Below are 14,983 nucleotides of genomic sequence, written 5' to 3' on the forward strand. Positions count from 1 at the left end.
CTAGTTTTAAAATTGTTTTCTCGTCTCCTGGAAATTGTTTTCTCCTTCATACCATATGTTCGCTCTGACCTAGTGTCTCCTCATCGCAAGTGATAGATCTATCCTCCTACCACCGCCATAATGCATGCCATAAGGAGATCGGAAAATCCTTGCGATGTCGTCGATATGTCGTGCTAGCTGAGGCCACTATACTTCCATCACTTTGTGGATCTTACCGTGTTCCGCTAGCTGGTGCCAACACAATACACTGCTAGGAACCGATCAATGTACTTTTACTGTTCGGTCACTCAAGTCTGAAGTAATATGATCAAAAATGTTACCACCAAATTTGAGTGTATTATACAATCTATTAGTATAACTATGTAATACACTTTTTTGCGGGGTAACTATGTAGTACACTTGCAAATATATGACGATGGTTTATCAAATTGGTTGATGCCTTTGGTTATTTACTCTCCATATTAGATTTGTCTAAAGCCAAACTTAATCTTTGACCAAGTTGGTAGAGACAAATATCAACATATACACCACCAAATCAATATTATTAGATCTCATCATTGAATATATTTTGACATCATACACATTTGTTTTTGTAGATGTTCATATTGTTTTCTATAAACAAACGTGATCAAACTTTATGAAGTTTCACCTCAGTCAAAGCTAATATGTAGAATATTTATTATTGCTATCTCTACAATATCAATGCATGCTATGTAAATCGAAATTTGCGAGGAGGGATAATTTTGGCTCTAGGGGGCATATGCCCCCGAATGAACAGTAAGTTCAGAATAAATAGTTAAAGAAAACTGATTTATCTTTTAGATGCTCATGTTAGTGTAACTAGCGTGCTTGATAACTTTCATACGAAATTGGACAACAATGATTTGTCGGTGAAAAAATATTAAGTGTAACATTTAGGGTTTAATTTGCTTTTAATTTTGCGCGGGTCAAAATGCTAAAGCTTTAATTCCACCTAAATTTTTGCATGTAGCATTTGAATGTGACCATGTACACATCAAATTTCAATGGATAATTTTGATATTTTTAAAAATAAAGCATTTTGACGCCCATGGCACCGAATTGGATTTCTGTTGTATTATCTTTTCTATTTTTGCGGGAATCTGAATGTTCCATCTTATGTGTGTTACATTTTTCTTATTTGCTCCTCGTATCTAAATCGTGGATCCGCACCTTACAATGATCCTGGCCATCGCGCTATTTGTGAGTGCCTACGTCTGTACTATGTTTAAAAAAGAAAATGCTTATCTATAGTTAGCTGCAATAAGCAGACAATACTCACAGCTTTTGAATTTGTTGGTATGTTCCCGCGACAAAAAAAAATTGAATTTGATCGTATGTGCGTCAGCGCGAGCAGTACACTTGTGTTCTCCGTTCAAATAATTAACCTCTTTATATAAGACCGGCCTTAGAGTCACTCCACTACACTGCCTTAGCTGAAGCTGAACACGCGGCTCCCCGCCATGGAGCAACGGGCGTACTACCTCTGCCTCTTCTTGGCTCTCCTCCTCCCTCTCCTGCTCCTCAAGCTCAACAGCAAGCATCACGGCGTGCGTCTGCCACCTGGCCCATGGCGGCTGCCGGTCATCGGCAGCCTGCACCACCTCGCCGGTAACCCGCTCGTGCACCGTGTCATGGCCGACCTTGCGCGTCGGCTGGACGCGCCGCTCATGTACCTCAAGCTCGGCGAGGTGCCGGTCGTGGTGGCCACGTCCCCGGAGGCCGCCCGCGAGATCATGCGGACGCACGACGTCGTCTTCGCGACGCGGCCGTGGAGCCCCACCATGAAGATCATGAACTCCGAAGGGGAAGGGCTGGTATTCGCACGCTACGGCACCCCGTGGCGGCAGCTCCGCAAGATCTGCATCCTGGAGCTTCTCAGTGCGCGCCGTGTGCAGTCGTTCCGCCACATCAGGGAGGACGAGGCCGGCCGCCTCGTGGCCGCCGTCGCGGCGGTGCCGCCCGGGGAGCCCGTGAACGTGAGCGAGCGGATCGCCGTGCTCATCACCGACTCGGCGGTGCGCGCCATGATCGGGGACAGGTTCAAGAGGCGGGAGGAGTTCTTGCAGACGCTCGAGGAAGGGGTCAAGCTCGCCACCGGGTTCAACCTTGGCGACTTGTTCCCGTCGTCGTGGCTCGCCAACTTCATCAGCGGCACGGCACGGCTGGCGGAGGAGAACCACCGCAAGAGCTACGAGGTCATGGAGTACGCAATCAAGCAACACGAGGAGCAGAGGGCTGCCGCCTCGGCGAACGGCGACGTGGAGGAAGGAGAGGACCTGGTGGGCGCGCTCTTGAGGATCCGCAAGGAAGGTGGCCTCGACGTGCCTCTTACCATGGGAATGGTCAAAGGAGTCATACTTGTAAGTGCACCAGCTCCTTAATTTGTTTCAGAATATATACTTTGTCCTCTACTATGTATTATACTTACTTAAAACATGTTGTATTAATTAAACAAACTAATTATGCATTTTAAAAGTACATTTCGTGATAGATTTGGTATTATGGATGTGCCATTGTCAATGTTGAAATTGTTTCTAAATTTGTAGTATTAAACAAAAAAGTTTGAACAAAAAGGTCAAGCATTTTGAAAGGAGAGAGTAGTTAGCAACACACGAGGTATCTTTTAATTTGTTTCTGATTCTTCGGTTCACTCTGAATCCATGAAATGGCATATGTTATATTCGCTATTTTTCTAGGATTTGCTACTTGATGTCTCACTTTTTTAAGGGCCGACAAATCCTTTAATGCCAAGAAGAACTTGCCATTCTAAATTGTGTAAATCGACATGTTGCAGGATTTATTTGGCGCTGGGAGCGAGACATCAGCTACCACGCTTCAATGGGCCATGTCAGAGCTCATGAGGAACCCAAATGTGATGTGGAAAGCACAAGCTGAAGTACGCGACAACCTCCAAGAAAAGCCTAAAGTGACCGAGGATGACTTGATCAATCTCAAGTACCTCAAACTCGTCATCAAGGAGACAATGAGGTTGCATCCGGCCGCACCATTGCTTCTCCCTAGGGAGGCCAGGGAGCCTTGCAAAATCCTCGGGTACGATGTACCCAAAGGTACCACGGTATTGGTGAATGCGTGGGCGATCGGCAGAGACCCAAAACATTGGGAAGACCCTGAGGAGTTCAAACCAGAGAGGTTCGAGTCTCACACGGTGGACTTCAAAGGCACAGACTTTGAATACATACCGTTTGGGGCAGGTCGGAGGATGTGCCCTGGAATGACGTTTGCTCAAGCCAGCATGGAGATCGTGCTTGCTGCACTGCTCTACCACTTTGATTGGGAGCTCCCGAGTGGGGTGAAGCCTGATGGGTTGGACATGACAGAGAAGATGGGCGTCACTGTCCGGAGGAAGAATGATCTCAATTTACATCACATTGTCCGTGTGCCTCCGATTTGATTTGCACTCGCATTAATATGTGAAGATGAATTCTCGTCTACTATGCCTTCTATATATGTGCCTTTCTCGAACGTGGAGGCGTGTGAATAAGTATTGTTAATTACTATATCACTACTAATTAAGAGTGAAGTTATGTGTGTCATGAGTGTGTGTGATTCCTATATTCATGTCTACTAGGAAGGCTCATCACACTACAAAAGTCCGAGTAAATAATTCGCTTATAAAGCATATACTCCCTCCGTCCGAAAAAACTTGTCCCAAGCTTATCCCTCAAATGAAAGTATCTAGCACTAACTTAGTGCTAGATACATCCATTTGAGGGACAAGCTTTTTCGGACGAAGGGTGTACATCACTTCATCATAAAATTAGACGCTCAGGACATCTTGTAGACTCGTACCACTGATCACTCCATGCCATATTTATATCATATTAGATGTATCTAATTAGGGGTAGGACCAATCGGGTGTTCGGCTTTGTTTGAGGGGAAGTGAAGAGGGAAGGCAGTTTAATGGCGGCTGGAAAGATTTGTGAGGATGAGGATCCTCCGGTTACACCTTTTTATTCAACATGATTGGGAGGACCATGATCTAGAGTTGTAAAAGGGGATGCGCATGCAGGAGGCCGTCATGGCCATTCCTCTAATGATGCCATCCGAGCAGCGCAAGGGGAATTCTGTATCACCAAAGTGGATCTAGTGGTCATGACTCTGGAGGTTGCCAGTCATGCAATGGCAGATGGCTTGTCATGGATCGCCTGCTCTCGGTATTTCTGGCCAGCTGGGATGTCATCCTTCTTGAGATGGGGAGGGTGCCAGAGCAAAGTCACTGCCCAACGGGTGGCCAGTGCCTGCGAATTCTTCAATCTCAGGTTCCAAGATGTAGTAGACAGAAGTTTTGTGATGCAGTCACAACTGTGAAACTACATAACCTTTAGGGACCTTCGACATCATCTATTGGAGTAGCATTTCCATGTGATATCAATATCCACCCACCATCTATAGCATGCACAAAAGGAAGTGGCACAAAGATGAAGTCGGGTTCACAACCGACCAAAAAAGTGGAGAAAGAAAAAGAGGTGAATATAACTGTTTTTTTTTTATATTTGGAACCCACGATTCCATTAACTAGTGGTTTGAGCAAGCTCACCAGCCACTTAAACCCTTGCACAGTTCGGTAAGTCCTCAGGCCAAATCTGCCTTGGACTGTGCTCATGAGCACCATAAGCTGCCATAGCATGCGCTGCTCTATTACATTTGCGTGGGCTAAACACCACATCTACTAAATTGGAGTTCATGCGCAGAAAGATATGCAAGTCTTTGTAGAGGATTCCTTCCGGTGCTCGGTCCAAATTACTACTTTGAGGGATCGTATCAACGTCTGGCAATCAGATTCAACTTGGATCTGTATCTTTCCCCAATCCGACGCTGCCCGAATTGCTGCGGAGCAAGCTTCAGCTTCTGTTTGTGCTGTAGTGGCCACATATGCCAAACGCCCCGCCCCAAAACCTCGGACTGCGCCTGTATCTTGTGATGTCTTCTGGCGACTATGAATATCTTGTGAATTCAGGTGTTCCATTCTTTGGCTGGAACAGTTGGGATGGACAAGCCTGTGATCTGGAGGCATTTACACGAAGCGAGTTGATGATGGGCTATCTGTAAATTCAGGTGTTACATTCTTTGGCTGGACATCCCCTGCGGCTGTTATCTGTAAACATGCAGGAACAAAGTGAATAATGACAACATGCTATATTTTTGTCCACTATCAGTCAAAAGGAAAGAAGGATTAGGTTTTGAGCTGGCTTATGTAACCATGAGTATATTGTCATTATTTACTTATTATTCCGGTTGTAAGTTGTATGATTGATGGCTGCTAGTGAAATAATTTGTATGGTGCAAAGTTGTATGATTGATGGCAGTTAGTATTTTTTAGTGTTACTTACTATCAGTCAAAAGTTGTATGAGCTTTTATGTGGTACATAGTTTTTTTTTAGAAAAGGAGGATGACCCCGGGCCTCTGCATCTGGGTGATGCATACGGCCACTTTATTAATTATTCTCACAAGACCTTACAAAGTAATACAACAGTAAGACTAAAGCCGCCGTCTAAGCACCTCTATCCAGCTGATGAAGGGGCGCAGATAGCCTGGGCCTAATACCAAACAGATATTGCAGCCAAACCTAACATCTAAGACCTGAGATCCCATCCAGGACGCCTGCCGGGCATGGGTCTCACCGGTCCGGCATGCACTCAGATGCCGCCGCCGCCAACTGCCACCGCTCCATCTTCAGAACTGTACTGATGCATCAACCTTGCTCGGTCTAGCTTTGTGTCATCGGTTTCGTATCTTGAGATTAGTACTTCTATTTGTAGTTGGCCGCTTTTGTAATGAAGGAAACTTCGCAACCTTTAAATTGTAATATTTGGTGCTTTACGATATTCGTAAATAACTTTTGTGCTCATATTCAACGAGAAACTGTTTGAAATAACAAAGTGTGATCCTTTCTTGGACGCAGCTCTCGCGACCACGTCGCCCCCGCGGGCGACCGGCCGCGCATCGCCGCCTCCCTCCTCCAGTCCCCACCTCTCTCCTTCCTCCTACCGCCGTCGCTGGCGCCCGCGGCCGCCCTGGCCCCGGGGTCGCTGGTGGCGGCGGCCCCCTGACCTTCCCCTCCCGGTGGCTCTCCCGCACGGGGCGGAGCTGCACCGGGGGGTGCTCCTAGGCGGCGACGGACCGGGTGGCGGCGGGGTTCCCTGGCGCGGCGCGGGCGGGCGGCTGGACGGCGGCGGGGTGGCGCAGCGGTGGGTCCTGGCGGCGGCGCTCGGCCCAGATCTGGGCCTGGGCGGGCCGGCGGCGGGGCTGATCTGTGGCGAGACTTCCGGGAAGCGGGGGAACAGCGCTGAGCGGCGGGGTGCTGGCGGCGCCGGCGCCAGCCTGCTGCAGCATGGCCGGCGGGGCTTAGCGGGCCCGTTGCGGGCCTGGCCGGGCCAGGGGTGGCCTGGTTTGCTCCGCTGCCGTGTCCGGACGGCAACCGCGACTGTGCCGGAGGCGCGGGCCTCTCGCACGATGGCGGAGGAGGTGGTTCCCTCCTGCTCGGCCCTGGTGTTGCTGCTCCTGTCGCTTGGCCCTTCTCTCCGGTCTTCTTGGCCTCGTGTTGGTGCTTGTAGTGAGACAGCTTGGGTGGCGGCGCATCCGCGATGGCGCATGGTGTTGGGCGGTGATTTGGCTGGTCGGCTCCGGTTGGGCGGTCGGGTTGGTGTGCGGGAGAAATCCTTGCCGGTTCGGCCGGCTCCGATGCGGTGACACCGACAGGTGCCACCATTCCTTCTTGGAGGGTGTCGGTGGTAGCCATCCTCCACTTCCCTCTGCGTACCCGGGGAAACCCTAGGACTCGTCCGGGCGGCAGCGTCGTCGGCGTCGCATTCCTTCTTGAAGGTGCCGCTTGGTACGCGGCAGATCGGAGCCTCGGGCGGCGGTGGTTTGTCTCCGGAGGGCGCAGCGGTGACGGTTCATCCATGCTTTGTCGAGCTGCCGTTGTTGACATTTCTTTCTTCTTTTCTTTTGGGCTTGATGTGCTGCTCGCCCCAGCAATGCTATGTGTATGGTGTTCGTTGCTTTGAAATACAAAGCGGGGAAACCTTTTTGGTAAAATAACAAAGTGTTAGCAATTAGCAAACAGTTTCAGTCTAAGTACATTACAGACATTTCAGCATACAACTTATTCCACAATAACCTCATACTGCAATCTCAAGAAGGAACTCAACGGCAGGGTCCCATCTGCCTTCCATTTCCAGCAACTCTCTCGAGAGGGAGAGGCGAAGGCGACGCCATGGCGATTCTCCTGCGGTGTTCTCTCTCTGTTGCTTGATTCGTGACGCTGCCCCAGCTGTTGCTCATTCGTGAGCCCTGCGTCCGCCCCCCTCCCCCCCTCAGGTTGTTGGTTGCAAGTATCCCCTTCCCCCTGTCACATTTCCCTGCATTTTTGTCTGATTTCTAGATCTGCTTGAGTGTTTTGTTGTAGGCCTCTGTTCTATTGGTTGTTTTGTTGCAGATGTAGCGGTGGATTCCTCTGTCTATTTTGATTCCTGCTACCGCTGTCATTTAATATTGACGACCCCCGTAGCGAGTGTTGTATGATTCCTTTTATTCCTTTAGGCATCTGCTAGGTGTATGATTAAAATGTAACGTGTATACACACTGGCCGTTTGAATTTCTGCTGGCCTGTTTGATGTAGATGTAGGATGCTAATGCTCAATCTCTTGGTCAGTTCAGTCTCATGCTCTATAGCTGTTGGGGTTTCTGATTTCTGTGTCCATTATTTTGTACTCTGCTTGCTCTGTATTTTGTGATTTCGTTTGTTCAGAGTGTTTGGGTACTCCCATTAATTTGTGTGATTTAACTTAGCTTCATTTGCTTACCAAAACTCTTTTTCCAGCTACTCTCTGTTTTTGATTTTGTCTGCACTAGTAGTTGCTGCAAGGAGCTGTTGGGAGTTTTGGAGTTGATTGCAGTATCACTTACAGTAATTTTTTCAGTGTAACTTTCACTGATTTGCACTTAATTTCCAGTACTTTTTCAGTCAATTTTGGACTGATAATTTCTATTGTAAATTTGAGTGGAATTTCAGTTTAATTTCATTGCAGTCCAGTGTAATTGTATAGTGGTGTGCACCCCTGTAACTTACCATACTAATTATAAGGTTTTTCACAGTGAAATTTTTACTATAATTACAGTGTATAGTACACTGTAATTTTAGTGTATTTTTCATTGTAATTTCAGTAATGTTTAACTTACAGTGATTTACTCCGAATTTTCCAGTATCTTCAGTGTAACTTAGTGATATTTGCAGTGTAACTTATAGTGACATTTTCAGTGTAACTTATAATGATTCGCACTGAAATTTCCAGTATTTTTTAGTGTTACTTACAGTGATTTGCACTGAAATTTCCAGTGTAAATTTCAGTTTAATTACATTGTGGTCCGGTATAAGTGCATAGTGCGGTACAACATTGTAACTTACATTACTATGCATTGAAAATTCCAGTCTAAATTCCAGTGTAGTTACACTGTAAATCCATAGTGCAATTTCATTGTATTTTTACTATGTAATTACACTGTAATATCAGTGTACTTACACTGTAAATCAGAGTGTAATTTCAGCGAATTACATTGTAATCCTAGTGAATACGATTCAGCTTTTGTATGTTCATTCAGCTTTTTGCGAATGATAGTAACGATTTAGTTGAGTGTGTCTAGTAGTCTTTTGGAGGGTGTTCATTCCGCTGTTATTTTTAGTTTACTATCATAATCATTTGACCATGGTTAGTTAAATAGACTGGCAGATTGAGGAAGGGTTGCGGGAGAGTTGTTTTTAGTTACTATCATAGTCCTTTTCTTGGTATTGTCGTTATTTTTAGTCTTATATAGGGTGTTCATTCAGCTTTTGTATTACTTTACCACGATTTGCAGTGCTTTTGTGTTCTCATTTTTATCCTTGCTTCATCATAATCATTTGACTATGGTTAGTGATACAGATGGGCAGATTGCAGAAGGGTTGTGGGCAGGAAGCCCATGATCTTTCTCCTGATAGCAGTGTAGATTCTTCTGAGAAGCCTTTTGTTCCTGACGATTGTTTTGATGCTAATTCTTTCAAAGTGTCCCATGTTTAAGTCTTGCTTTAATATCCAGTCCTACTTGTTTGCTTTTCCCGCGTTCTAGTTTAATTTAGTTAGTTGTGCTTTTCTGTCGGATTCTTCTATGGATGATGGCACGTTTGACAAAGCATTGTTTGATTTCTAAGGATGAAGGAGTGCATCTTCTTCATCTTGCAGGTATGACTCATGTCTTTGCATTCTTGCTTCACCTTCTTGAACCTGAAATTTTGGAAAAATGAAAGCACTCAGCAGTCTCTGTATTAAGTCTACTCTAATTTTTAAGAATTACAATGTAATTCTGAATTTTTACAGTGTCAAAAAGGAAGTAATTTACAAGATATGACACAGTAATTATTTTGAACCATAGCCTTTCATTTTGTTACAATGTACTGTAATTCTGAAAAAATTTACACTGTCAAAACAGAAGTAATTTGCAATGTAATTCCTTGCTTTTTTCTGTATATTACAATACTAATTACCATGCAGAGCTACAATAAATTTGAACCATACTTGTAGGTGTATTTTTTCATTCAATGCTTTACTTTTAGTATATGGCAGTAACTGGTGTAAAAAAAATGTAATTTCTGAATCATAATTACAGTATATTGTCTGCATTTTTTAAGTGTAAACAAGAAAGCAATGTTAGTGTAATTTTCAAGTTTCCTTTTTGACGGTTACTGTAATAATTTGAACTACAAGTCAAAATAATTTGACCATTTTACAGTCCCAAAGTTTATGAATTATAGTATTGTTCCTAGCCTTTTTGTTTGAGCAGTTCAGTGCTTTTTCAGTCTAACTATATGGAAGATACACTGATGAATCATAGCAATCAGTTCACTGCTTTTAGTTTTCTAGACCGTCAACTCTAACCAACCCTAAGATGATACCCAAACTTACTGAATGTTCTAAACCCTAAGGTTTCTGTGAAGGTTTTGTGAGTAATATTTTTATGTGAATTTTTTTGTCATTGTCAAGTTAGTTCACAAGCATCGTAAAGGGTGTCTGTTGTAAATCCTGTTCTTATTTTTGATTTTTTTTTTGTTTGAAGTTTCTGAATTTTCTGCATGTACATTTTGTACTACTAGCTTCACTGTAACATCTAAGCAGATTTTCAGAGTTCCCCTTTATGTTTCCTCTAGTATGTAAGGGGGGACTGAACTAGATTCAGTCTTAACACCTTAGAAGGTTGTCCATGCTTTCCTGTCTATGTTGATCCTTACTAATCGTAATCTGATCTTTTTGTTCTTGCAAAGTTCAGATTTCCTGTGCACGTTCCGTGTAGATGTTGAGAATTAGGAGAGGGAGCTGTTTTACAGGAGAAGTACTGGGAGTGAGTGCAAAGTTTTGTAGGAGAGATTTCTTCACCTGTCAATCCATGATTTTTCTGCAGGTTTGCCTCCTGGTAGGTGGGACAGAAACAGCGACAAAAAAAGGACAGGAACATACAATGGACATGGCACACTTGTCAATTTGTGGGTGGTCTAAAAATCTGACTGAAACTAAATCATAATAGTAGGATCTAAGATGAATATATAGACATCAATTTTGTTGCTGTCTTGATCGGAAGCATCAAGCCGTATATTTCCGCAGAAGCTGTGACACACGTATCTTTGTGCGGAAGGACTGCAGCACCGTCATGCTCACGCCTCAGATTTCTTCGTCGCCCTTGGCAAATATCTCGATGAACTGGTGCAGGAGAGACGGCACCGTCCCAAAAACTAAATGCTCAGTTTCCACTTGTTACTTGTTGTTACGTTACCAACAACAACGACGACGACACGGCATCACTGCTGCATCGATCTGCATATGCAACCCACAAAGAAAAGAAAAGAAGCCATCTTGTTCTCGTACGCATCGATCCCCACCACTCGCTCTCGATCGCATCAAGAAACGCCTATCTACAGCTAGACAACACTCGTGTTCTCCGTTCAACTTAGTAACCTCTCTGTACATAGAGATAAGACCAGACAAATCCATCAGCTAGTCACTCGATCGGGGCCCCGCCATGGAGCAATGGGCGTACTACCATTGCCTCTTCCTGGCTCTCCTCCTCCCTCTCCTGCTGCTCAAGCTCAACAGCAAGCGTGGCGGCGTGCGTCTGCCACCCGGTCCGTGGCGGCTGCCGGTCATCGGCAGCCTGCAGCACCTCGCCGGCAACCCGCTCGTGCACCGCGTCATGGCCGACCTCGCGCGCCGGCTGGACGCGCCGCTCATGTACCTCAAGCTCGGCGAGGTGCCCGTGGTGGTGGCCACGTCCCCGGAGGCCGCCCGCGAGATCATGCGGACGCACGACGTCGTCTTCGCGACGCGGCCGTGGAGCCCCACCGTCAAGATCATGAACGCCGAGGGGCAAGGCCTGATATTCGCGCGCTACGGTGCGTTGTGGCGCCAGCTCCGCAAGATCTGCATCCTGGAGCTGCTCAGCGCGCGCCGCGTGCAGTCGTTCCGCCATATCAGAGAGGACGAGGTCGGACGCCTCCTGGCCGCTGTTGCCGCGGTGCCGCCCGGGGAGCCCGTGAACGTGAGCGAGCGGATCGCCGTGCTCATCACCGACTCGGCGGTGCGCGCCATGATTGGGGACAGGTTTAAGAGGCGGGAGGAGTTCTTGCAGACTCTCGACGAAGGGGTCAAGCTCGTCGCCGGGTTCAACCTCGGCGACCTCTTCCCGTCGTCGCGCCTCGCCAGCTTCATCAGCGGCACGGCGCGGCTGGCCGAGGAGAACCACCGCAAGAGCTTCGAGCTCATGGAGTACGCGATCCAGCAGCACGAGCAGCAGAGGGCCGCCGCCTCAGCGAACGATGACGGAGGAGAGGACCTAGTGGACACGCTCTTGAGGATACGCAAGGAAGGTGGCCTCGACGTGCCTCTTACCATGGGCATGATCAAAGCAGTTATACTGGTAAGTGCACCGGCTCCTTTGTTTCACGATACTTTGTCCTCTACTAGCAAAAGGGCCCTGCTTTGTAACGGGAGGAAAAAATTCATAATCTCAGATGGCCATGATCATATTTTGCTGCATCAATGAGATACACTATCACTCTCAATTTTGTGAAATCATGAACATTTTTAAACTCGTGAACATATTTGAAATCTTGAACATTTTTTAAGTTCATGAACACTTTTATAAGTTTTCGAACATTTCTAAAACCAAGAACATTTTTTAAATTCATGAAAATTTATACTATTTGCAAACATTTTTTTAATTGTGAATATTTTTTAACAATTTTATTCAATCAACAAACATTTCTAGAATGGACGGACATTGTTTGGGAAATTGGTGAAACAATTTTTGAAATTCACGAGCATCTTTTGATTTAATGAACATTTTGAAATGCATGATCATTTTTTGAATCAGCAAGCATTTTATGAATGAATAAAAAAATTGTAAGCTAGGAATAATTTTTAAATTTTTAGGACATTTTTTCATTCATGAATATGTTTTGAATTGGCGAATTTTTGTTCAGTTTCATTAACATTTTTTAATACATAAATTTTTAAAAAAATCATGAAGATTTTTTGATTTCCCAAACTTTTTTTTCATAATTTTGAAAAAAAATCTGAATAAGAAGACATTTTTTATAAAATCGCGAACATTTTTGCACAAACATTTTATGATTTATTAATATTTTATTTAAAATTGTCTTTTTTAAAAAATTGGAACTTTTTTGAAGTCCCAATTTATTTAAAGTGAAAAAAACAAAAACGAAATTTAAAAAACAGGCTGCCCGGACATGGGCCGGCCCAAACGGGCGCGCTACGTCTTCTTCCAACACGCAGAGCGCAGTATAGGAGGTTCCTTCTGCATGGGCCGGCCCAGGTGGGTAATATTTTGCAATTTTGAAGGCAATTCCCATGACGTACCGCAAGAAACAATAACCCCTTTATTATTAAGTACAGATGATGTTATACTTCAAAGTTAAAACATTTTGTACTCCTAAACAAAACTAATTATAGCACATTTTTTTGTGTTTTTTTCTTTGGTCCACTCTGAATCCAAGAGTTGCTATATGTTATATTCCCTATTATTCTAGGATTTGCAGTCGGGTGTCTCGCTGACATATGGGTGACAACCCTAAACTGCCAAGAACAACGAACGATTCCTAAATTCTGTAAATCGTCATTTTGCAGGATCTATTTGGTGCCGGGAGTGAGACTTCAGCTACCACACTTCAGTGGGCCATGTCGGAGCTCATGAGGTACCCAAACGTGATGCGGAAAGCACAAGCTGAAGTACGCAAAAACCTCCAAGGAAAACATAAGGTGACTGAGGATGACTTGGCCAATCTCAAGTACCTTAGACTCGTCATCAAGGAGACAATGAGGTTGCATCCAGCCGCGCCATTGCTTCTCCCTAGAGAGGCCATGGAGCCTTGCAAAATTCTCGGGTACGACATACCCAAGGGCACCACGGTGTTGGTGAATGCATGGGCGATCGGCAGGGATCCTAAGCATTGGGAGGATCCTGAGGAGTTCAAGCCGGAGAGATTCAAGTCCGGAATGGTCGACTTCAAAGGCACAAACTTCGAGTACATACCGTTCGGGGCAGGCAGGAGAATGTGCCCTGGAATGACATTTGCGCAGGCCAGCATGGAGATTGTGCTCGCCTCACTTCTCTACCACTTTGACTGGGAGCTCCCAAGTGGGGTTAAGCCAGATGGGCTAGACATGACCGAGGAGATGGGTCTCACCGTCCGGCGAAAGAACGACTTGTATCTGCACGCCGTGGTCCATGTACCCCTGATTTGATTTACACTTGCATTGGTATGTCATATGTGACTGAATTCTCGCATATTTGTGCCTTCTATGTGCCTTGGTCAACTGTGTGACTGCTAGACTGCCTTGTCAGGTGACTGCCAGAGATACGTTGTCGATTAATTTGGGGTCCTCAAACTTCTCTGATCCTCATACTTGGATGTTCATCTTAGAACACCGATCAGTGAATTAATTTTATGTTATGTACTGAGATCTTGACCATCTGTTTACCAGATTTGATTACCCAAGCTATTCATCCGAACATGATTTTAGAGCCGAAAAAATTATATTGGGGACCGTTCTTTTTTTTAGCCGTGTCCAACAAGTGGTTTACTCTTCAACTAAGAAAAAATGAGTGAAACAAGAGCACAATTCAGTCGATTTTAAGTTGAAGGCCACCCCCCACCCCCCAAAGGAAACCCAGCTAATAAATGGAAAACACAAGTTCACCCGCAAAATAAATATAAAAATGGAAAACACAAGTAGCCATTGGTCTCGTCCAATACTGCTAATTAGTAATTACATTAATTTTAGTTACTAAAAAGATTAGTCTGCTCGGTGTCCGGACGTCTTGCGGGTGTCTTTGGACCGTTGCCACCCAAAACCCATCCCGTCTCTCCCGCGCTTTTCCATCCAATGCACGCGTTGTTTTCTGCATCGCATCCATACCGGTCCAGAGCACGTTGCGGTCGACATTGATGCCACGTGACGTGACCGAATGGGAGGGCGGCATTGACCGACGCGACCTCTCAGGTGTCGCATCTTCAATACGGATGTCGCATCCCAAGAAATCAACACAGGCCGTTGTGCCGTTTTGAAGCGAACTGGCCATCCATTCGCATGGCCTGGCCGCGGCTATATATGTCGTGCTCCGGCGATGCACGTTCACACCTCTGGATCTCCTCTCATCACCTACGTGCCCCTTCTCCTCTCGGAGTTCTTCCTCCTCCGGCGACGACAAAGTACTGGTACTCCGCACCGCAGGCTGTGGCGGCGCAAGCGGACATTCGTCAGGCTCTTCGCGCCGCCACCCTCGCTCCTGGGCTCTCGGGCTCCATGGCAGCCGGCTGATCCGGCTGCGAGGAGGACCAGGCGCCGCAATAGCTGCGCCTCTTCGTGGAAGCTACTCTGATGGACGAGGAATTTG

General features: G+C 45.8%; 2 protein-coding genes across 2 annotated transcripts; both read left to right on the plus strand.

Annotated features, from left to right (window-relative positions):
- The first annotated feature begins 1,456 nt into the window (after window positions 1–1,456).
- LOC109751015 (desmethyl-deoxy-podophyllotoxin synthase-like) lies at window positions 1,457–3,594 on the plus strand. The gene is made up of 2 exons (XM_020309929.3): window positions 1,457–2,381; window positions 2,816–3,594. The coding sequence occupies exons 1-2, from the start codon at window positions 1,482–1,484 to the stop codon at window positions 3,431–3,433; spliced, it is 1,518 nt and encodes a 505-aa protein (XP_020165518.1). The 5' UTR covers window positions 1,457–1,481; the 3' UTR covers window positions 3,434–3,594.
- Window positions 3,595–10,080: 6,486 nt separating this feature from the next.
- LOC109751006 (desmethyl-deoxy-podophyllotoxin synthase) lies at window positions 10,081–13,902 on the plus strand. The gene is made up of 2 exons (XM_020309921.4): window positions 10,081–11,983; window positions 13,213–13,902. Exons 1-2 carry the CDS (start codon window positions 11,090–11,092, stop codon window positions 13,828–13,830), a joined length of 1,512 nt encoding a protein of 503 aa, XP_020165510.1. The 5' UTR covers window positions 10,081–11,089; the 3' UTR covers window positions 13,831–13,902.
- Window positions 13,903–14,983: the final 1,081 nt, after the last annotated feature.

The sequence above is a fragment of the Aegilops tauschii genome, chromosome 6, assembly GCF_002575655.3.
Source record: "Aegilops tauschii subsp. strangulata cultivar AL8/78 chromosome 6, Aet v6.0, whole genome shotgun sequence".
NCBI classification, from domain to species: domain Eukaryota; kingdom Viridiplantae; phylum Streptophyta; class Magnoliopsida; order Poales; family Poaceae; genus Aegilops; species Aegilops tauschii.